Source organism: Dromiciops gliroides, chromosome 1 (assembly GCF_019393635.1).
Source record: "Dromiciops gliroides isolate mDroGli1 chromosome 1, mDroGli1.pri, whole genome shotgun sequence".
NCBI classification, from domain to species: Eukaryota; Metazoa; Chordata; class Mammalia; order Microbiotheria; family Microbiotheriidae; genus Dromiciops; species Dromiciops gliroides.
The window spans coordinates 582,006,546-582,031,864 of NC_057861.1; the positions used below are offsets into that span (position 1 = coordinate 582,006,546).

The 25,319-nt window shown below is 36.3% G+C and overlaps 1 protein-coding gene across 1 annotated transcript in view; it reads right to left on the reverse strand.

The window, feature by feature from the left end:
* Window positions 1-895: 895 nt before the first annotated feature.
* SMC2 (structural maintenance of chromosomes 2) overlaps window positions 896-25,319 on the reverse strand; it is a 48,867-nt gene continuing 24,443 nt past the window's right edge. The window contains exons 14-25 of the mRNA XM_043979657.1: window positions 24,851-24,970; window positions 22,757-22,961; window positions 20,511-20,646; window positions 18,096-18,220; window positions 15,874-16,067; window positions 12,487-12,630; window positions 11,054-11,248; window positions 9,019-9,219; window positions 6,728-6,844; window positions 3,698-3,858; window positions 2,190-2,337; window positions 896-1,784 (exon numbers count right to left, since the gene is read on the reverse strand). Coding sequence (XP_043835592.1) covers window positions 1,608-1,784; window positions 2,190-2,337; window positions 3,698-3,858; window positions 6,728-6,844; window positions 9,019-9,219; window positions 11,054-11,248; window positions 12,487-12,630; window positions 15,874-16,067; window positions 18,096-18,220; window positions 20,511-20,646; window positions 22,757-22,961; window positions 24,851-24,970 — 1,923 coding nt within the window. The 3' untranslated portion in view covers window positions 896-1,607. The remainder of the gene's footprint in view (window positions 1,785-2,189; window positions 2,338-3,697; window positions 3,859-6,727; window positions 6,845-9,018; window positions 9,220-11,053; window positions 11,249-12,486; window positions 12,631-15,873; window positions 16,068-18,095; window positions 18,221-20,510; window positions 20,647-22,756; window positions 22,962-24,850; window positions 24,971-25,319) is intronic.

A 25,319-nucleotide genomic window follows, 5' to 3' on the forward strand; every position in this document is an offset into this window, starting at 1 on the left:
ATTTGTACACTTAATAAAAATTGGGAACTTTAGCCTCTGAATTACACTGAATCAAGCTCAAAATGATGCGAAAAAAATAATTTTCTAGAAAAGACTAAAAGAATTTTGTCCCAAATTAATATAGCCTTTCCACAAACTAAAAATTGTATCAAATGATCACAAAACCAATATGAATTTTTTCCCCAGGACACACAACTTACTCTTTTCATTTATGCTTTTCCCTAATCTGCTCAGGCATTTCAGCAGGGTAGACTCTGGATCCTTAATCTACAGCTGGCTGTATCCATAATTTTCTAATTTCACCTGCCTAAACAAATGAAACAGATGTATAATAAGCTGACTAGCAAATTTATCATCCAGTGAAGCTATTAGTTTCCTACATAGTTAAATACTGGCTTTAAGGTGAGAACTCTAACTCTGTCTTTTCCCCCCCAGGGTAAAAACAGAGCGAGGAGATTCTGAAGATCATTAAGAAAAGGCAACGTTAGGGTTAATCCTCATTCTAACACTAATTCCAACTATGCTCACTTTCCTCTGCCAAGTGTGTATTTCTTCCTTTCCCACTTCCTTCTCCTTTGATTCTACCCTAGGGTTTCTCGATAGAATGGCAAAAGATGTTCCCACTTAAAAGGAAAGATGTTGTTTTGTTAGATATTTTCCTTCCTAATGAGTTTTCAAATCTTAAGATTTTAGTCAAGTCTATAATAAAACAGTAACCAAAAAAATCTTAAAAGATTAGAAAATTACAAGTAAGAGGCTAAAAGTAAATATCAGTTCTTTCTTCTGTTAAAAAAAAAACAAATATTGGTAAGAAAACCAGAGTAAGACTGCTTCCTATAGACCAAAGACTATGCAAAATTCTATTCCTTCACACTTCAATTCTAAGAAAAACATATTTCCAAGTTTGAATTGGTTTATTAACAAGGTAAAAAACATTTAAAGTAACAATAGTTGTACAATAAAAAAGGCTTTGCTTCCACTCTTCAGAAATCTGTTCTATTTTCCTCCTTGTTTATAAAAAGTATTTTACAGCAACACAACCAATAGCAGCTTTTTTCCCCTATCACTGGTCTATATTTTCTATTTATTCTTGATTCTGGTTTGCTCTTGAATTTAACATCTAAAAACTCAATGTATCCTGTATACCTAAAAGAGAAAATCCTGGCTAAGAATGTATTCACAAAGCTACACATGATATCAAAACATAATGATACACTTACATTTTCTTTTTTAAAGGACAAAACTCAAATCAAGTGATTAGACTAAGAACAAGTTATTGGCCTATTGAACTTGCTGACTAGCTCACTTACCAAATGAGCATGTCAGAAGCAGAAAAGGTTGCTTTAAAACACTGACATTTGAGTCATTCAGTTCTATTTATAATACAAAAGCACCACAGATGGATTCTAGGAACATTCCAATTTTTTAAATGTTTTGGGAAGAATCATAAATACAAAAATAGGACAATAATGAACAAAAAAATGGAACATGGGTTCCCCTGGTTTCCATACAAGCAAAAGTGCACTTCGGACAGGGACACTAGACTTATTGAAAAGACAGAAGAAAGTAAGGGATGGATGATTGCACTTCAAGACATCCATATTTCATCACTTAGGCACACTGCTCTTGGACTTTATCTTATCCCCTCTCTGCTGTGAAGACACATTCTTTCCATTTTGGCACTGAGTAAATCTGGCCACTGTAGAAACCCCATCAACGAATTTGGTCTTGAACAGAACATTTGCATTGTTGAACATCCCATCCTTCAGGGACACAACAACAAACTGAAAAGAAGAAAAGAGGCATGTGAAACACTTCTGAATATAAGTCTAAGAAGATCACATCTATTACATTCTATCCTGACAAGGAGAGAGGGAAGATGGGAGGGAGGGAGAGAAGGGAGCATGGAAGGGAGGGAGGATAGGAGGGAGGAAGGGAGGAAAGCAAAAGGGAGGGAAGGGGGGCAGCTAGGTGGCGCAGTGGATAGAGCACCGGCCCTGGATTCAGGAGTACCTGAGTTCAAATCCGGCCTCAGACACTTAACACTTACTAGCTGTGTGACCCTGGGCAAGTCACTTAACCCCAATTGCCTCACTAAAAAAAAAAAAAAAAGGGAGGGAAGGAGGAAGAGAGGAAGGAAAACTCCATAGACTTATTACTCCAGATTTTAGTTAATTTCAGCGTCTCACCTGGGAATGTGTGAAATGAGTACGAAGCATTTGTCCAATGTTCTGGGTGTGAGAAAGGTCAAGGGCCGCATCAACCTCATCCAGGATATAAATTGGAGCAGGTTTGAAGAGAAGCATGGATAATATTAAAGATAAAGCAACCAAAGACCTATTTTTAAAAAGAGAAGGAAAACAGTTAAATCTTATTTCTCTTAAATTACTCAAATACTGAAAAAAAATGTGCCTTCTCCAAATACTCATACAAATGAAAGAGTTGGCAAGTCATTACATAAACTGATAAAGGTAAAAAGTGGCAGCAACAAGATCTCGTGGAATACCAAATTTCAAAGTTTCATGATTATTAAAATTCTTTACTTCCTCTCCTTTGCTTTTGGTTTGTACAGATTTTTCTTCACGTTCAAAGAAAGTTATTTGGACTAAAATTTCATTTTTCACATCAACAACTGTCAATGAGTCTCAATTTCTATGCAGAGGAATAAAGCCCTTGAATTTTTACTTCTCCCTTAAGATTCTTATTAGCTAAGGTTCTCTAAGTCCTGAGAATATTCTCATGCATTCAATAGACTAAGACTGGCAACCAAGATGTGAAAGCCTAATAGCATCTGAGAAAAGAACACGGTGTGTAGAGAATATAACTGAATGAGTGATGACCACTAAGTGTCTCGGCTATGGACAGCTCCTACTAGTGATAGGAAAAACTGGCCCATGCGCCATCTCAAACATTTACTACGGTATAAAAATTGCTTGTGCTCTGGCTTATCAAATCCCATTTCAGAGCTTTTATTTTGGTACAGCAAGAACAACAACATGTCCTTCTTCTGAGGGTTGAATGTTACGTGTAGGTGCCACTAATTGTCTCTGGTTCCCTAACTCTTCCCTTTAAATCATGAACTTCTGCCTAGCTATCACCATCTCTCACGTGGCTGACACCACTGTCTTAAAATCTAAGCTAATGTTGTGTGACCCTGGGCAAGTCACTTAACCCCAATTGCCTCACTAAAAAAAAAAAAATCTAAGCTAATAAAAATAAGCAATAATTCAATCACTCCTCTTAGCGTTACCAAATGTATTAAGTATTTTAAACTAAGAACCTTAATTTGTCGTCAAAATTTAAGGAAGATATGTAGAAATTTAAAGTGTAACTTATAAAAAAAGAATAATATATAACATCTAAAGGCAGAATAGTCAAAGACAAGTAAAATAAAGTGACATTCAGATGTAAAGCTATGACAGGATAAAAAAAATTTTTAAAGAAGCAAAAAAGGAAAATGTTATAAATCACACTGACTCAGTATATTTTGATATGTCAATATATAAAGTACACAGAAACATTTGGAAGTGAATACAGTGAATATACTGTCATTGTTATTTTTCTTAAGTTTTCTTTAAATTCTTTCAAAATGTAAATAGTGCAAAGTTTACAGTTTTAACTTAGGCTTAATTCCATGTTGTTTGTCTGTATTTGATTTATAATGAAAAAAATTACAAAAGAAGAAAAAAATTCTTACCTCTGTCCTCCACTAAGTTCAGTTAGATTTTCTTTCCAGGTATTTCCCAAAGCAACCTTGAACTCCAGACCATCCAAAACAGTTTGTCCCTCTGGTGGTGCAAGCATAGCATTAGCACCCGGTAGGAGAGTGGAGAAAATTGAACCAAAGTCCTTGTTCACCTTGATACAAGAACAGTAAAGTGTTTACCAAAAGGCTACTAACAATCACTATATAATAACCACATAATACAGAATGAAACTCAGTAGCTGCACTCTACCTAGTCTAAATTAGCTCAGTGAAACCAAGAGGATATGCTCCCACTTACAGTAAGAACAGTAAATACAATCCCTAGTTCTTGTCTTTTTCAAAATAAAGAAACTAAAGCAAAATAAAATTGTCGGGACTGCAGTTGAATTCATTATCAGCATTTCTCTGAAACCACTCACTAAGAAAATTACCAGAATAATCATGAATTTTGCCAAAATTAGCTACAATAAGTAAGAGAATAAGCCCAAGTCTTGCTAAAGTAGAACATGTTCTTATAATTAGTCACAAGCTAACAGAAAACAAAGATAGGTCTGTTTTAAGAATTTAAATCCTTCCTAGTAACTTCAGATGTTATAGAGAAAATTAGTCTATATTTGCTTAGGGAAAGATGTCCTTGTTCATTTCATATAGCAAAAACAGATATCAGATAAACATAGATGCAGGTACCCTAATCACACTAAAGATTTAATCTACATGGCATTTGCCTTGACAAGCTCATATATATAAATATATATATATATATATACACACACACACACACATATACATACATATATACACATATACATACATATATACATATATATATTTCCAGGGGTTCAATTATCTCTACATCAATGATTTTTATATCTAATCTCCAATGTTTCCCCTAAATTCTAGTCCCATATCTCCAATTGTTATCAGGACATCTCTTCCTAGAGGTCCCATCATCACCTCGAATTTAACATGTCCAAAAATGAAGCCATCACCTTCATTCCCATCCTATTTTCTTCTCAACCTCCATTTCTATAACTGGTACCACCACCAGCCTGACATTAACTGAGGCTTGAAACCCCAGTCATTTTTCACTCTTTCCTCTCTTTCACCTCCCCCCATATCCAATCAGTTGCCAAGTTTGTAAGTTCTGCCTCCAAAATAGCTCACATTCAGCTTCCTCCTTTCCTCTTACACGGCATAGCTACTCAAATAACACTAACTGCTCCTCCAGTAACTCCACCACGGCTTATTCTCCCTATCCTAGTCCCTAATTTACTAAGAGTAAATCACCCCCCAAACTCCTATTCTCATTCCCATACTCCTCCACCCTATTCCTTCCATGCCCCAAACTTCCCTTCATTTTGGACCTCTACATCTTGTACTCTTTCCATCTATTGGCATCCACAGATATGGCTTCCCCCATGTTGCATTCTTGGTCATACTCTCCAGCACTGGCTACATCCTCTCTTTTACCTGCCCTCTCCCCTGGGTCACACTGGTCCTGGTAGAGGAGTCAGAATATTTCTTGCTCTCCACTGCCATCTCCAGGTTTCCTTTACCATAATTGTTCTACAGCCTCTTCTCCTGTAAAGTTAACTCTAAATTTACCACCCTGTACAATTCAGTCAGTGTTGTCTCCCAGTCCCCCAGGTCATTCTCCTCCTTTCTCAAGGAGTTGAGTACCTTGTCTTTCCCTCCTCCCCAACTCCTGCCCTTATACTAGAGGACTTCAATATTCATGCTGATACTCCTTCAAATGACATAACCTCAATTTCTTAGTTTTTCTACTTCCTCAAAACCTATGCCTTGACTCCAGTTCAGCCAAACTCAGAGATGGTCACACTCTGAATCTCAACATTTTATGTTGCATTCCATTCCATGGTCAAAATTTCTGACATCCTTCAGTGTGATAATAACTTATTCCTCCTAAACCTACTGAAGGGCAGCTTCGGTAATCTCTCAAGCCATTACTTCTGATCTGAATTCACTTTCTTCCATGCTGATCTCAACCTTAAGCTTAACCATTTCAACTCCACACTGCCTTCTTTTCTCAAAACCCTTAACCTCTTTGTTCTTTTGTCACTTAGAGTGTTAGAGAGTTTTGTGGGGTACTCAAATGTTAAAAGCTTTGCCCAGCATCGCAAAGCTAGTATATGTCAGAGAAATTGCTTGATTTCCTACCTCCAAAAATAGTTTTTTTATCCACCATGCCACAGTGCCTTTCAAGTGGATGATAGGATTAAAAAATTCAAGGGACTTTTAAAAACATCTGGTCCAAACTCTTCATTTAACAGTGATAAAATCAGGGCCACAGGAAGTGAAATAATTTTCCTAAGACCACACTGCCACTTACTAGCTGGACCTTCTTATCTCTAGGACAATTTTCCTTCTACAGCAACATCGTACTCGCCAAACAACCCTGTCTTCTGATTCAGAACAGTTCCGGGCATTATATATGACATCACAGCAGATCTCTTTGCAGCTTTCCTCCAGCTCCAAAGTGGCCCATATCCATTGGAATCACTTCCAACATACGTCCCTTCCCTTCCCCTTCCCTCCCCAGAATCCCTTTCCCTCCACATAATCACAGAATTCAGTTCAGTGGATTTCCAAAAATATTAAAAAAGAAGTCTAAATATCTCTTAGTCCTAAAGAGTTGGGCAAATTCTCATCATTTCCATGCAATTTTGGTTACATTTTTGTAGCTATGAGGAAGATGCGGAAGGAGCATGTGGATAGAACTAATATAGGAAGTAAAAAATAATTAAAGAGAGAGCTAGTCAACCAAAAGTGGGGAAACAGCATAATCTAGTTAGAATGAAAGGAAAGACTACAGGAGATAATACTAGAAGGACATATCACCACCCGTCTGGGTTAAAATAGGTAGACACTCATGAGACTATCTGAGGTTGTTTTTGTACAGTCTCAAATTATTCCTGCCACTGATCTCTTGCATTAGCATGGACAGATGAAAATATTTTGTATCCTTTTAACATCTATACAACATAAGCAGGATCAAAATACCTTTTGCCAAGCTATTTTTAGGGCCTGATTTTTCTTCTGGTCAAGGTCTTCAATGGTTGCAAGAATTTTGGATTTGTCATTTTCTACAATTCTTTTCTTCTTCATCAAGTCATTATACTAATAGGGGAAAAAAAGCAATTAGAAAAGTATCAGTCAGTATGTTTTAATAACACTGTAATATATTACATACTGGCATCTTAACTTCTTTACATATGCATCAGAAAATCATTGAATATAGGTTAGAAGGGATCTACACAAGTAAGAATTCCCCTCATTTTCCAACATGTGATTGAAGTTGTAATTATTTACTGGAAACTATTTCCACTCCCAAACATACTAATCTTCCTGAAGCCTTATTGCAAAATCCAAAAATAAGGTTAGCAATGAAATGTGACCTCCCATCAGGGAAAGACTATGTCATCTGTATTATTTGATACTCCCATAATACACAAATATTGAAGTGTTCAAGGAATTTTAAATTATAGCAGTTTGAGTCTTTTAGACTCCCATCGCCAGAACTTCATTCCCTTTTAAAAATATCTACCCAAACAACTGGAAATCAAAGGGATGCCCATCCATTGGGAAATGGATAAACAAGTTGTGGTATATGAGTATAATGGAATATTGTTGTACTATAAGAAATGATGAACAGGATGATTTCCGAAAAACCTGGAAAGACTTGCATGAACTGATACATAGTGAACAGAAACAGGAGAACATTGTACACAGTAACAGCAACATTGTTCAATGAAGAACTGTGAATGACTTTGCTATTCTCGGTAATACAATAATCCAAGACAGTCCTAAAGGACTAATGATGTAGCATACTATCCACCTCCAGAGAAAATGGATATTGATTGAATACAGACTGAAGCATTCTATTTTTCACTTTCTTTCATTTTTTTCTCTTGAGTCTTTTTATACAAAATAAAATGTGGAAATGTGTTATATAAATGCACATGTCTAACCTATATCTGATTGCTTGCTGGCTCAGGGAGGGGGTAGGGATATTTGAAATTCAAAACTTTAAATAAAAATGTTTTTTGTTGTTTTTTTTTCTAGCCATAGGATCATCTCTTTCCTCTGAATTTGATGAATGTCTACTTCCCTAAAGTCTAGCCTAGTCCCTAAAATAGGAAGGACATGATCACTTTCTCCCAAGTTTCATATCACTCCCATATCAGTAGCCCTGTGTAACTTCCCCTATCTTCTCAGAGATAAAAGACTTAAGCTCAGAAAGCTAAGTATTTTTAAGACTCTACTTTGTAAGACTCCTAGCAGATTTTCAAGATGTTAGACATCTGAATAGGACGTCTTTGCTCTCTCACTCTTTCTCTCTCTGGGTGTACACACACACACACACACACACACACACACACACACACACACACACACGTACGTTTTGTTTTCCCTTTTATACATGTACACCTATGTTTTGCTTTTCCGTTTAGCCTAATCTAAATGTTTTTTTTACCCTGCTTCAACTCTCAGATTCTGAGATTCTTTTTTGTATCAAGGTATTTTTCCTGTACCTCTTCCAGCTTTCTCTTCTGAATAATACTCCCTCTTCAACAGCATGAGTACTCTCCCACCAAGTTTCAGTGATACCTATGTTAAATTTTTCATGCTTGTTGTCTTGGAGAGTGGGGAATGGAAGGAAGGGAGAAAAATCTACAACTCAAAACCTTACAAAAAATTAACTTTGAAAACTAAAAAAAAATTTTTTTTTATTCATGTTCACTTTGTTAGCTATACTTCCTATAGCTGGTAGAGCTGTGGGTTCTGAAAAATTGCTAGGCATGTTTCAAACTCATGCAATTCAGGAGGATAAAACCTAAAATAAATCTAAAACAAAATAAAATAAAATATTTATTATGTTAATCTTATTTCACTAGGAAAAAGATGAAAAATACATGAATTGCTATAATTTGACAATCTACAAATTTATCTTTTACATTAACTGAAACAAAGGTAAGAGAAATAGCATAAACAGGAGAAGTAATTTATCCCAGGGCAGAAATCAACAGTCTGCATAATTAAGTGCCATCATCCAGATTAATCACGATACATGCGAGGAACATTCAGGCCTAAAATATGAGTAGAAGAAAAGAAGAAAACATTCAGAAAATGGCAGAGTAAAATAAAAAGAAAACATGGAAAGAAAAAAAAAGATAAAAGAAAAGAGTAAGGTACAAATGTCAGGCTTTCTACTCACTCTGGGGCCACATTGACACCCCCCAGGTCACAGGTTCTTGTTCTAGTCAGTAAATGTTAACATCAAACATATTTACCCGCTCTTCAGCTTCTGTCAACATGTTCATAGCTCTCATGTTGACATTTCTTCCCAGTTTCTCCTTCTTCTCTTCTAATTTTTGTAGCCTCTGACCTGCTTCCTTTGGATTATTAGTTTGAAAATCATAAGCAGTATCAGGCTGGCCAAAGAGGTGCTTCTCTGAATTTATCCATTCATAATTTTTCATCATTTTGGATACCTGGAGAGATGCAAGAAGCAAAGCACTACTATAAAAAGATCTATAAATGACAACTGATACCTTAGATATTTAGGGTGTAAATGAAGCAAAGGAAATGATCCTTTGATCTAGAGAGTCTACCCCTATATAGAAGACAATATTTGAATCAGAACTTTTTTGTAATCATAAGGAATTGGAAATAAGGAGGGAAGTGGGTGTCCATTGATTGGGGAACAGCAAATGGGAAATGTGTGGTGCATGAATATCATGGAGTATTACTGTGACATAAGAAACAATATAATGAATAGAGAAGAGTTTGTAAAGATATAAACTAATGTAAGGTAGAATAAGTAGAACTAGGAAAAGAATATATACAATGACTATATCAAAGTAAATGGAAAGGACAACAACCAAACAATTATGCTATATTGATTAGTTTTGCTGAACTGGCTTTTTGTTGTTGTTGTTATAAGGGACAGCTCTTAGGAGAGGGATGAACTGGCAAATGTAGATAATTTTAAAAACCAAAGCTATCAATCAAATATGTCTTAAAATATAAAGGAATTTAGTAAATAAGATTTGGGGAAAGATAGTAATCTAGATTTATTCTGGAAAGCATCCACTTCCACATGTCACAGGAAGTTAAACATTTGTAAGACTACTTTTAATAGAATGAGACTCCCTGAAGATTGCTTTATAGAATAAGTCAGAGCCTTTGGAAATGTCACACAATTTTTAAAAAATATCATCCATAGGGGCAGCTAGGTGGCACAGTAGATAAAGCACTGGCCCTGGATTCAGGAGGACCTGAGTTCAAATCCAGCCTCAGACACTTGATACTTACTAGCTGTGTGACCCTGGGCAAGTCACTTAACCCCAATTGCCTCACCCCCAAAAAAATATCATCCACAGCATAACTAAAGTATTTCAAGTATGATTTTTCTTGGTGGACTTGACAAAATGACAATCGGTGAAAAGAAAATGACCTGAAAAAAGTTTCAAAAGACCTTTGGCAAGTCACTTAAATGCTCTACATTTCCATTTCTTCAAATGTTTTTATAAAAGTTCTTGGAAAAATGTCTACGATCTCTTTCCAGGTTGACTATATACTAGAGGAACATATCCAGGAAGAGAACATAGAGATATGTGGTTATGTGCCATTTTTTCCCCTACTCATATTTTGCGATAAGGACCAGACCTGCATTTTCACTGATATAGGGAACTCCCCAATGAGGAAACCTTCTCCATCAATGCAAGGAGGCACCCTCTGTCACTTAAAAGTCTTAGTGACACTAAAAGGTTAAGCAACCTACCCAAGATCACACAGCCAGGATGTGTTAGTGGTAAAACTTGAACCCAGGTCTTCCTGGATCCTAGGCCTGTTCTCTAACTCCTACACCATGCTGCTTCTCTAATTTAATTATCTTCTTATGTGGATATGCCTGGTTACACACAAATCTTTAACAAATCCAACAAATATTTAAGTACTTAATAAGTACAAGGTATAAGAATATTCATTTTAAGATGTACATTCAGCACAAGGCTTAAGGCTACTAACCAATATTTCCCAATTGAGAGTTTTTACTAACTTAAAAATTAAAATATCCATGTTAAATCAATTATTATATTTCTTATTACAAAAACATGTTTATCAGTACCCTAATTGGAAAAAATAATTTTAAAAAATATTTAACAATATATTTTAAATTACTCGAGCAATCAAGGGAGGATCTATAGCTCAATTACCTGAGTAAAATATGAAACCGAACTAAACTTCAAATGTAACCTAAGGAAGAAAGCTTTAGGCATAGAAAACCATGTGACTATCAAAAGGTGACCAGGAATATGAACATACCTTTGAGGCTGCATCTTCAGCCTCCTGCTTATGTTTGCTGATGTTGTGATCTAGCTCTTTAATTTTAAGATGGGAATTATTATTTTGCTCCTTGTGTTTTGCCACTTCTGCATATTTAGCTTTAATTATATTATCTTGGGTTGCAATCACTTCTTTTTGCTTGGTCAGCTCTTCTTGGGCTTTCTTCACTGATTCCTGTCAGACAATATCTACTAAAATAAACTGTTGACTTTTTTAACCCAGCTTAAAAAAAAAAAAAAACCCACAAATGGCCAGGAAACAAAAATATCACTGCAAAAATTCCAGAAGTAAACTTTTATTCCTAGCATCTTGTTATTTTTTTACATGATTAAACTCAAACTCAGACCTTATCGGGAAGAAATTTCTCAAATCCAAAGACTTTTTATTTGTTCATAATTTAAACGGGGGAGAAAAACTCCACAAAGCAAATGATAATACAAGACTAAACTGATATACCAGCTTTAATCTTTTATATTAGCCCACTGACTAAACCTATTTGAATGTATTTCTTTTTCATCTGCATTAAACAACTTCTCCAAAGTTGGTCTTACATTTTTTCCCAGAGCTTTAGGGTGACATATGGACCCTGTCTCAAATAATGAAGAAATGAATATTGTTCTTTTTTTTAAAAAATTATCTGTGGATGGTGGAAAAGATTAAGGAAATGGTACAAGTACTTGAACTTATTTACTCTTTTAAAAATAAAAATTCATTTCTTCCCTGTTTACATGGGTTTACTTGTTTTCCTGGTAAAATTAGCTTAAGAAACACTAGGTTTTAGGGCCAATATATTAAAAATATTTTCTGATCAATAACCTATAAATTCCCTAAAATTTTCACCAAAGACTAAGTGACAGGGAAGAAATTGAGACTAGCTATAAGACAGCCACTGATAACCACATCTAAGCCAATTTTAGTCATTCTCCTATCACTTCATCAACAAGTATTACACTATTATTAGCCTTTACAACTTCTCCAATTCAATCAGCAATATATTTTATACCGGGCAGCCAATACAAATTAATTCCCATTCCCCAAACTGGTTTTGATCTTCCTTACTCTGGAGTCTTTGTTAACACTATTCCCTATACATTGGGTGATATCCCCGCCCCTATTTCTACCTGAGGAAATCTTACTCTTTTGTCCAAGTCAAATGTTACTTCTTTAAAGCTATCTCTGGCCCTTCGGGACTGAAGTGATCACACTCACCTGAACTCTTAATATTTGTGCTTCCCTTATGCTACTATGTCATATGTTATATTTATATGGATGCATATTTTATCACACCTACCTACTAGATTATAAGTTCGTTAAGGGTAGGTACCTTGTCATCCATTTTTTTCTCTTTCTTCACAACCAGCCAATACACTGCAGATTAAGACCTTAATGTTTACTGAATGAATCAAGCATACCTTATTCTTAGCTACCTCAGATGCCATGACACCAATTTGTTCTTCATATGATTTGATGGCTTCATTTACAGCCTCAAATTGTTGTTTGTAGGTACCCTGCTCTCTCTTGAGTTCTTCTAGCTCTAGATTGATAGCTTCAACTTCCTATAAAAAAAAAAATAGATTACATATGGATTTAGAGAAGTAATGATGGTACCTTAAGGAAAATATAAAAATCAGTATGACCTTTATGTACATACCATTGAAGCTAGTTATTATTTCATGGCAAAATATTGTTAGCATACTAAAGTGAAGGTTTCTTTGGGAGAATAAGGAAGAAGAACAGAAAATAAATCAGGGATTCATGTCTTTTTAAATGATTTCCTTTATTCTCTCAACATTTCTGCCAGAAAGGAAAGATAGTTCATCCTTCTACTTTACATATAAACCAAGATTTATTCAGTGGAGCTAAATTCCCAACCAAGGTCATACACAACCTGCAAAAGTCAGTATTTAAGAGTTCAGTTTTGTTCTTTTTCAAGAACCTCATGTGTTCCAGTAGATAATACTTGTGCTTCAGTTTAATGTACAAAATCTAGTCATGTAAAGACATATTCAGAATACTAATTATATGGACAGAAAAAGAAATAAAGTTAACTGTTGGCAAATCTAAAGCTCAGGTTGGATGAGGATGAGAGAGTAATATGAACAAGGAAGCAATATAAATATACTACAATGGTCATTGATTCAGATGGAAAAAAAGTGAAGACAGTAACTACAGAGACAGTATGCTACAAAAAAAGAGCACTGGATTTGATTAAAGAAACTGAATTTTACAATTGGGGGGGGGGGGTGAAAATGAGGGTTAAGTGACTTGCCCAGGGTCACACAGCTAGTGTTAAGTGTCTGAGGCTGTATTTGAACTCATGTCCTCCTGAATAAGAAACTGAATTTTTAAATGGGAAATGCTTATTTTTATCTCTATGACCTCAAGCTAGTCCCTTAACCTCTCTGGGCCTTGGGTTAGACTAGATGTCTCCAATGTTCCCTCCAATTCTGTATCTATAATCTTACAACAATTTCTTAGAGAACTTTAACCAACACAGAATGGTCATAACAGGGTCCAAAACCACCTCCACTAGGCAAAACTTGACCCCTTGGCCAAACAGAGTCATTACAGCCAAAAGTATCAACAGACTGAAGTACACACTCATTTCCAAAACATCACCAAAGAGAACAGTGAAAGATCCCAAGGCGAATCCCCAAACAAAGTAGAGAAAGTGAGTGGAAAAATAAAACTGAGGAAGAAAAGAATTCAGACAATGGCATGAGAAGGTAAGGAAAACCAGACTGAAAAATTAGCATTGCCATCATCCTGCCTTCAGAAAACAGAAAGTGAAGGATGCTGTCCTATTCTCAGCCCAGAGACATTGGCAATCATAGCTGTTTATAGCACCACGTCTGTCACATATGCCACTGGTTTGTGGGATTTGCTTAGCTACATTTCTTTGTTACAAAGGAGGGTTCTAGAGGGGAAAAGGTACTTACTGCAGAAGTAATGATATAGAGAAGAAAAAAACCATGATTAAAACATTTGTTTGAAAACTACTCCAATCCTCAAGTGACCCTAAGATGTCACTGGCCATTCTCTCCAACGACACAGATCCATGCATACACCTCTTGTCTGAATTTTCCCCTACATCTGTCACAGGGACACAAAGGTGCAGGTAGCCTTCCATTTCCCCAGACATTACGAAAATGCCAGGGAAATTGCTGGGCAATTACGGAATGGTTGTACAAGTTATGGTATATGATTGTGATGAAATATTAGTGTGCTATAAGAAATGATGAAGATACTTTCAGAAAAACCTGGAAAGGCAGGGCAGCTAGGTGGTGCAGTGGATAGAGCACTGGCCCTGGATTCAGGAGGACCTGAGTTCAAATCCGACCTCATACACAACACTTACTAGCCATGTCACTTAACCCTCACTGCCCTGGGGCGGGGGAGAACCTGGAAAGGTTTACATGAACTGAGGCAAAGTGAACTGACCAGAACCAGTAGAGCATTGTACAATGGTCAACTGTGAATGACTTAGCTATTTTCAGTCTAAAGAACTTATAATGAGAAATATTATCTGCCTCCAGAGAAAGAACTGATGGGAATGAATCTAAATGTGAATCAAAGCATTTTTTTTAAATATTTTTTCTTTTTTTTCTTTTTTTTTAGCTGGATCAAATTTTGGGAAACTACATAGTGCTTTCAACAACATGAAAGTGTTTCATGCTTAAAAAATATCTTTTCGACAATATTTTTCCAGTAATACTATATGGCTATGAATGATGAAAAAAATCACATTCTCAGATTAAAATTACATTATGACCTCAAGCATATTGGAAAGATGAGTGTAAACATACTAAAGAATATAATCAAAAATGAGAGAAAGCAGAGGCACAGTCCAAGTGCTATACTGGCAACCCCAAAATATTAAAAAAGCCAAAAGACCCTAGAACAATTAGATGAATTATGAATTGTGTTAAACAAAGACATTAGCAAGAATTATACGGGTGGCGGAGTTGTGATCTTCATAGTGGGAAGGAATACCTACACTAATGAGAGTAGGGATCCAAAGCACAAAATAATTCTCAAAGAGTCACAAGATATACATACGCCTAAATAATATCTGCTCCTTATACCTTAATCTACTTTTTACCCTCCTTAATCACCTCCATCTTTAAATTTTCCTTGACTCCCCATTATCATTAGCATATCCCTGGAGCCCAACTCATCACATACCAAATCAGCTCACCTTTCTCCAAATTTGTAATATTCACTGTACATGTCACTTTGTAACTAATCATATTCTGCCGTGTGACATTGGTAGCTTATCATCTTATTCTTAAACTGGCAATGTTGTACTTTTTCTGATCAGAAAGTAAGCTCCTGGAAGGCAGGTTCCATGGCATGTCTATCTTCCTGACTCCCATAGCATCTAGCACAATGCCTTAAGCATACATGTGTTCAACAAATATAACTTATTTCTTGATTTTCTAGCACAATCAAGTGAGTTCCACTCCATCATCTAAATCTCTGTCTGTTTCTGAACAAGTTACTAACAAGGGCAGTTTGTTTCCTGTAAAACTAGCAACACATGCAAGTTTTATGTACAATTATGCAGCATGCAGTATGATGTAACTTTCAGGAAATAAGGCATCTAATAGATTGGTATGATGCTTACTTTTGAAGACATTCGCTTTTAGATGTAACATATTAATGGAAACTAAAGAATAAAAAATACTCAAAATTGAAAGAAACAAATCTAACGACCCTCTATTTTCCATCCCATCACACACTTCTAACAAATTTGCTTCCTTTTCAGTAATGGCTATCAAAAGTCAAATATTTATTACCTGCTGCTTGTCTTTCATCTTCTTGCTAGAAGCATCTGCCTTTTTTTTAGCACAATCAAGTTTCTTCTGGGCATCTTTCAGTTCTCTCTCACGCTCAGCTTCTGCGTTTTTCATTTTATTCTCCAGCACTGCATATTTTTCTTCTGCCTTTTTCTGGGTATCCTTTGTATTTTTTAGGGTTTCCTCACTTTCCTCTAAATCAAAGTAGAGTAAACAGTGACTAAAGATTCCAAAGACAACCACTTAATAAATAGCTTATAACAGTATCCAGCCTCCAGATTGTAAGACTGGCCTTATTTTTTCCAATGCAATACATTGATCTTTTCTTACTGGTTAAGAATCTCTACATATAAAACATACACATGAAATATCTAAAGCTAAGTAAAATTATAATTTCAAATTACTTATAAACAAATGTTTCAAATACTTTGTCTTTTCGTGCACTTAGGCAATAAAAGGGTTGAGAGAAGATGAGACCAAATGTAGAGGGGAGGGTAAAGGGAATACGTATGTCAGGGTGAATGAAAAGGAGGGAGATTCTTTTCATGCCTCAAGTCTGTTAAGTCAAACAGAATTCATTAGGGTCAGACAATGGAGTGCTTTAGAAAATACCACCATCCCTTAGAATTCTACAAAATAGAAATGGTTCAAGCAATACAATGAGGTTGAGGAGAAGTTTTACAACTGAGCATCTTATCACTTTAAACTGGGAAAAAGACAGCTCTCTTTGAGAAAATTGCTCAGTAAATATTTCAAGTGGCAAAATGCATCATTTGGTTCATTTGTCTCATCAGGCTACCTGGCAGAGGCTTCAGCTACCGGGGGTCAGCTTCACAGCACAAGATGCAGAGCAGAGCTCTGTGGGAAGAGGGACAAAGTGAAGGTAGTAAAAAAATAAATAAAAATGTTCTGCCCCTAAACACCACCAGGGAGGATGCAGATGTGTCTTTCCAAACAGCTGAGGCAGAGAGCATTAGATTTTTCCCCCCGGCTTTAAAATGAAGATTCACATCTATTTATTCACTAGAGATAGCAATCTAGATAAAACTACATCCAACGGAAAGGTCTAGATCAAGGTGCCAGCTTCAACTCTGGGTGAGTTCATTCAATTTACTAAGCACCAACTGTAGCCCAGACAACGTGCTAGGACAAACACAAAATGAAAATTGCTCCTGCCCTCAAAGAGTTTATATAACTCTAAAGTAAAGAGGGATAAAAATATCAAATAGGCCCGGCTCTGAGCTGTCCATACAACCCTAAGAGCCAATTGTTGGCATGAATTATCTCTACCTCAGCTCAAAATAAAACATGGAGGAGAGGGGGAAAGGGAAAGAAGGAAGGATTTTATACAGTCAAGACTTTAAACATATGAAGTAATACACTACCAAAGACAACTAATTTCAATCTAAAAGTTACCCCATGGGGGCAGCTAGGTGGCGCAGTGGATAAAGCACCAGGCCTGGATTCAGAAGGACCTGAGTTTAAATCCGACTGCAGATACTTGACACCTACTAGCTGTATGAACCTGGGCAAGTCACTTAACCCTCATTGCCCCATCAAAAAAAAAAAGTTAACCCAAATTGTTCAGACAAGGGAGAGGTAATCATGAGACCAAATTTTGGGTTCCAAAAATATACCAAGTAAATATTTAAATTATTATATACACTGCCAGCACTATAGATTAAAATTTCATCTTTTTGTTTTGTTTTGTTTGGTCTTTTGTGGGGCAACAAGGTTAAGTGAATTGCCCATAGTCACACAGCTAGTAAGTGTCAAGTGCAGATGTGACGCTGGATCTGAACTCCGGTCCTCCTTAATCCAGGGCTGGTGTTTTATCCACTATGCCACCTAGTTGCCCCCAAAATTTCATCTTTTAAATCTTGAAGAAAACCTCATTTGTTTTATATAAATCCAAAGGAAAGCTAGATGGCACACTGAATAGAACACGTGATCTAGAGTCAAGAGAATGAGTTCAAATTGGACTTCACACATTCACTAGGTATGTGACCCTGAGCATGTCACTTAACCCTGTTTGCCACAGTTTCCTTATCTGGAAAACGATCTGAAGAAAAAAAATGTCCAACCACTCCAGTATCTTTGGCAAGAAAACTAACTCCAAATGGGGTCACAGAGAGTTGGACACCATTGAAATGACTGAACAACCACAAAAGGGAAAGAAAGTCAACAGAAACAAAATAACATATACAGTGTTCTAATCTTACCAATCGTTTTCCTAAGGGCATCCAGTTCTTCCTGTTGTTTGTGGTAGGAACTGTGCTGAAGCTTAGTATGTAACAATTCTGTCTCCTCAGACTTGATCTCCCATTGCTGTTTTAGTTGACGATACCTTAAAAGATTTCCATTTGTAGCAAGTGATCAGTTATCATTTTAGGGTTTCACAAGTGAATTCAAATCAAATGCTCTTGTCTAAAATGAGCTTGAAAATGTGTGTGTAGGCAAAGATCTGTTGGCTATATGAAACACTTGAAAAACAAACTCACCTTTCTGAGACATCAGTCATTCTGAACTCTAATTTAGCAGCAGAGTCTACAAAGTTCAAGATCTTATAGGCATGGAATTATCTTATCCAGCATGGCACAGTAGATTGCCAGGCCTAGAGTATGGAAGACCTGAATTCAAATATGATCTTATATGCTTATTGTGTGACCCCAGACAAGTTACTTAGCCTCTGTTTGCCTCAGTCTTCTCATCTGTAAAATGGGGGTGATAATAATAGCACCTACCTCCCAGGGGTGCTGTGAGGATCAAATGAGATGATAATTGTAAAGTGCTTAGCACAGTACCTGGCACATAATGAGCACGTCATAAATGTTAGCTATTATTATTGTCGTTATTATTATTAGACTTATTGCAAAATTGTGGAAATTTCCTGATTAAAAAACATTTTTCTAAAAATGTAAATCTTTAAAATGGATTAATCTGAAATAGCCAAACAAAACAAAAAAGATTTAGTGCACACACTCCATCAGCTTTAGCCTTACTGAAACTAAGAACTACCAAACTCAAGTGAATCGCCAGTCTCAACCTCCCAAGCATCAGGGACTACAGGTGTTTGCCACCATCATGCCCAGAATAAAATTAACTTTCCGGACAAATTCAAACGTACAAATCTGTCACCAAGTCAGACATGGCATGGTATCACAGAAAATACTGTATCACAGAAAAAACTGCCTCACTATTCTCACTGGGAACAAAAATTTCCAAGTGTAAAATAGGCACTCATACTTGGCAATCGTTAAAGTATGAGTTTCTAATGTTTTTTGATCTCTAGTAATATAACAGCTACCTAGAAAAACAGTCCTGGTAAAGTCTCTAATAAAGTATCACAGAGAATCAACATCGGAAAAGATGAAAGCAGTCAGAGAAAGCCATTACCCCTGTGTTGGGGTTTGTTTAAAAGAACTAACATTTACATAATATTTTTTCATTACATAATGGTTTAGTATGTATGTGTGTATATATGTATGCATATATGTATATGTGTGTAAAAGGGGGGATGGAGGGGTACAGTGCTTTAACAGATAATCTGCCCAATGGCTGCTGATGACAAAACAATAGGAAAAATATTTAACAGTCTTAATTTTTAGTCCCCGCTACTATCCAGGAAAATGTCAAAAAAAGGAACATTGCCTTTATGATTCTAGGTAACAGTTAATACTGAGAATCCTGGATGCTCTTTCATCATATGCTTTTCATCATTTCTGTTGGTATCAGTAATATAACTTTTTATGTAAGGAAAAATTAATGTAAGAATGCTGAACATAGGAATTGTTTCTACTACTATCTTCTATTTGTTAATGCTTTATAGCCTACAAAGTGCTTTTGACCATATTTTCGTTTCATCCTCAAGAGTCCCATAAAGGTAGTAAGACAAGCATTTTAACCCCATGTTACAGATCATTAAAGACAACCCTGCCTCACCTGACCCGCCTTTTCATTCTGAGTGAGACAAAACAAGTATCATAAGTTAAGGATACGCAAATAGGTTACAACCTACAGAGATCTCATTACATTATATTTCCCCACAAAATTACCCTTCTCCTAAACTTTCCTATTTTTCCCTCAGGGTAGGTAGCACTATCCTTCCTGTCTCCTAGGTACGCGACCTCCGCCTACTCAACTGAAACTGCTTTCATCCAAGGGACCAATTATCCCTTAACTGCCAAATTTGCCAAATGGAAGCTCACATAGCTGGTCACTAATATGCTCTTTCCTTTCGACACTTAGCCTAAGCATCATAGATTTGAAATTGGAAGGGACATTACGATCTGCTAAACCACTAACCTCATCTTTCCAAGGACCCAGATGAGACTCATGGAGGTCAGGTGACTTTCTAATGCCATGCAGGCCAGAAACAGCAAAGCCAAGATGGGAACTCCAGCCCTGCCTCCAAATTCTGCCCTCTCTCCCATGGCCCCCTCCCAAGCGCTTTGTGAGCTGGACCATACCAGCTTCTAATAGAGAAAGCTTTTGATAATTATTCAGTTTTCAAAATCAAAGACAACATGAATTTTCCTAGTTGACTGAATCCTTTGGGGGGAGGAGGTAAATGTTCTTTTGTCCACCATTCAAATCTCTGAAGGGAAAAAAAAATGCTCTTTAAACAGAAGCCTTACCTTTCAGCAGTGTTTTTTAGACCAGCTAATTCCTTTTCTATAGCCTGGAGTTCATTCTCCTTGACTTTTAGCTCCTCTTGAATATTTTTGAGTTCTTGAGCCTGGGTCAAAACAGATGCAGTCTGGGGCCTTGCACCTGTTAGAGACAGAGAGAAAAGGTGAGCTCGGCACTGGGCATCTGCAAACATACATATAAAATCACAGAGTCTCCAGGTCCTCCCACTCCAGTGCTCTCCACAATGGGGGCTACATTCCTAAGTGTCTATAGCATAACCCCAATGACATGACCCCAAGGAGACCATGGCATGACTCCCAGTCATGGGGCCAACTATAAAATTACACCAAACCCCTTCTTCCCCATAACAGCCACTCGTGGGGTTTCTCTCTATACAACTACCCCAGGTCTCCCCTGTTACTGTGCAACTCCACAGAAGTTATGAGGGGGATATTGGGAAAACCCCAACGTTTATGTAACCACACCCACCCCAACTGCTTTTCATTTTAAGGGAGACAAAGTGTCACAGGTTAAGGAGACACAGATGGGTTACAACCTGCATAGATCTCATTACATGATCTTTCCTAGCAAACTCAAATTTTTTCTAAACTTTTCTATTTCCATTCTTTCCAGTCTCCTAAGGATTTGACCTCCTTCTTATTTATCACTGACCATTTCTTACTCAACTGAAACTGCTCTCAACCAAGCTAATCTCCTAACTTCCAAATCCGAAGGACTTTTCTCCATCTTCATTCTTCTTGACCTCTGTGCAACACCTAACACTATGGATCACCCTCTCCTCCTAGATAATTACTCTCCTCTATAGGTAAATATAATGTATCGTCATCTATAAAAACTCTAATGTCTACACACTTAAGCTTGGAAACAGGATTTTCTAACTCAAGAGGCATTTCAGTGAGTTTTGATCCTATTTATGAAAAATTTTAAAATAAAACCCCTTCCGAGTCACTTGAAGAACAACTGGCAATTCCCATCATGGAAAATAGCTTAATTTCAATCAACACTTTTGTATTATGGGATTGAAAAATGAGCATCATGATTTTGAAAGTGCTTGCTTTGGATCTATGAAATCTTGGTAAAGTACTTTAAACCATTAAACATACATAATTATTAGCATAATAGGACATGCATATAAAATAAATAATACACATGTTTAAGTGCTCAAAACCCTTTTTCTGACAATGGATGATCAAAAAAGTTTGAAGATCCCTGATCTAGTTTATCCTCCCCCCATTTTAAAAGGAAATTGTGAGGACTAGAAAGGCTAAGTGATTTACCAAGATCACACAGACAATAAGGAGAAGTAGGGATTGCTATTTTTCCATATATGGCATTATCTTCAATTTCACAATAGTGAATTAATAATAAACATTCTAACTCCATTATGAACTAGAGTATTCCATCTCACCTGACACTAAAGAACACAGAACAAAATTGCATCCTCCAGAACTCAAAAGAATTCTATCAAATGTTACATCTGCAAACATTCAAACTGAGGCAATCTAGAAAGAACTCTCTCATAATGAATTTTCTAGAAAGGATCCACTATTACTTTTTCAGTGTAATCCTGGCTGTGGATCCCACAATCTTAGGCAAACTAAATTTTAAGAGTGAGCCTACATTACATATCTGCCATGAGGAGCTATGTCAAACTGAGGAGCTATGCAGTACTGCACACTTCTTGCTATCTGACATGCCAATATCTGTGTTTGCTTCATGGCTCCACAGTGCTGGCCATGGAGTCAGGAAGATCTAGGTCAAATTCTGATTCCCACATTGACTAACTCATGTGTAACCAGAAGCAAAAGTCTTAGCTACCAAGTTACAGAGAAGTTACAAATGTGGTTGATAAGGGAATTTCCAGACTCATGAAGTCAGACAATCTTGACAACTGACATATTTTTACAATCTCCAAGTTTCACAAAGTAGTGAGGTTTAATGAAATAAATAATGGACCGAGGGTCAAACAATCTAGGTTCCACTTCCATCATTAACAACAAGAGCTCATTTAGCCCCTCTCTGCTGAACTTCCTTATATGGAAAATGGAGACAAACAGGTATCCTGCCTATGTCGGAAATGTTACCTGGATTAAAATAATACAATGAAAAGTTATGACATTTTCAAATATTATAAACATGCTATATTAACAAAGCACAAAAATTTATTACATTTCCAAGGAAAATATAGGCATGTGCTCAGATGAAAGTACCTAAGTGCAGCTGCCCTTACCGCCACTCAATGTTCCACTGGGATCAAACACATCACCATCCAGAGTGACCGTTTTAGTCATTATTCTTTTATCAAAGGCAACTTTCTTAGCATTGTCGAGAGAATCACAGACCAATGTTGTTCCAAAGACAAATTCCATTGCTTTCTGAAGCTCAGGTTCATATTCAATCAGGGAAAGGGCCAGATGCACATTATCAGCACCAACCTGCCAAGTGAAGAAGACTTGTGAGGCCAGAGTCATAGTCCAATGAGAGAAACAACATGTAAACAGCAATGAACAAACAAGATACAGACAGGTAGAGTGAGATAATCTCAGAGGAAGGGCACTAACATTTAAGGGAAAGATACACATATGCACTTATCCATGCATACGTATACATGTATATCTTGGTTAGAATTGCCCTAAATGAGCATTTTATTCTATGGCTATAAATCTTTATGAAGCTTCAATAGAACTACATATCAAAAATTTGTCATTTAAGCTAAATGTCCTTTTGAATTAACTTTTCCTATGTTAGAAATGGTAAAAGATTCCCAGAGTCACTAACTTGTTTTATGTAAAAAAAAAAAAAAAACTGGGGAAAAAAAAAATCAAAGGATTAATAACAAACACAACAACAAACTGAAATTTGCTTTTGTGTCACCAAGTTCAATAGCTTAGCTAAACAATTACCATCGCATTAACTATTTTTAACTAGAAGTCTACTTCAACCCTAGCTTCTAAAAAACCCAAAATCAATAGTTCAAGGGTTTAGGGGGTTTTTTGCGTTAAGCCCAAACATAAAATGTATCTTTGGTTAAAATATTTTTACAAAGAGTTTGTTAGAACATAAGGAGAGTAAAAACAAAAGCAATAACAAATCCACAGCACTTATTCACCTGCTTACTAGAATCTGAGGTGGAAGGAGAAAGTAGTTTAAGAGGGTGAATGAGTCAATTAACTCCTTTCTTATAAGCCAAATATTTCTTCTACCAAACCTTTCTGTTTCTCTTCTTCATGCCTCCTGTATTGAAATTTGGGTCACCTGAACTACCCTACATGACCTAATAGTAGAAGAAATTACCCTAAGCAGCAGGAGTAGCTAGGGCATCCAGTTTGGTTGCAAGGATTCCATGAAGCAAGGCTGCTGAGGGGACACTGGGATGAGCAGGTCCTTTGGGAATTTGTTCATAATTCCTATGAACTTATAAATATAAGGTTTCTCTGATCAGTGCAATGACCAACTATGACTCCAGACCAACGATGCTGCAAGCTACCCATCTTCTGACAGAAAGATGATGAACTCAAGAGACAGAATGAGATATACTTTTCTGAACATGATCAGCGTAGGAATTTGTCGTGATTGACTAATTATTTTTTTAGAAAGGTTGTATTTGAATGGGGGAAGTAGAGGAATGAGGTGGGGAAAGAAAATTAAGTGCTTATAAATTGAAAACATAATTTAAAAAAAATTTAAGTTAAAAAATAAATCTAAGGTTTCTGAACATGCATTGTCTTTAAAATACATATGACTACATACCTAGCATGGCCTAAGTAAGCGGACTAAACAATGAAACCATACATCTCACATTCAAACAGAAAACCAGTCATTACTACCCTTGATAAAACTTTTTACAATTTTATGCCACATGAAAGATTTTAATAAAATAGAAAGAAACTAGATGCCTCAATTTCCTTGAAACTTTAAGTAAATGTCCTAAATTTTATATGTTTTCATAACTCAAGTCCCAATGTAGCACAAATCCATAGTTATTCTCTAAACAAAATAATGATACTAGCTGACACTTACATAGTACTTCCAGGTTTGCATAAAACTTTAAAAATACTTTTTAAAAAGACAGAATTTACAGGGCAGCTAGGTGGCACAGTGGATAGAGCACTGGCCCTGGAGTCAGGAGGATCTGAGTTCAAATCTGGTCTCAGACACTTAACACTTACTAGCTGTGTGACCTGGGCAAGTCACTTAACCCCAATTGCCTCACAAAAAAACAATAAAAAGACAGAATTTGAAATCAAGTCTTCCTGAACTTAAGTCCCATACTCTAATCAATTAAAATGAAAATGCATATGAAACATACACAAAAGAGACTTACCAGATTTTTAGCTATATCCAGAGTTTCCCTTCCAATACACCTGGATGAAATTTTGTTGAGTGGAATTATAGTATGCCGACGCTTTAGTTCACCTTTTTCTAGGATTTTTTTACCTGTAATCTAAAATAAATATTGTATATTAAGTGGGGGGTGGGGGGAGAAATTCAAGGTACATAAAAAAATTCAAAAAGAGAAAATGAATGCTATCTTTAAAGATATGGTGGAACTATAAGCTTTATGATGCTTCCAAGAAGCTTCCTCATAACCCATATAATACTGATCGTGCATGTTGACACATATGTGCTTTTTAATTTTTTAGCGAAATGTTTTAGAGGTACATAAAGCAGAAACCAAAAGTTAAGGAAATGGATACCTTTTTATGCCATCATGAGACATTAATGTTTTTATAATATTGGGGGGGGGGGGTGTTAAATGCAATACCAAAACTCTACATAGGTTTTCTGAAAAC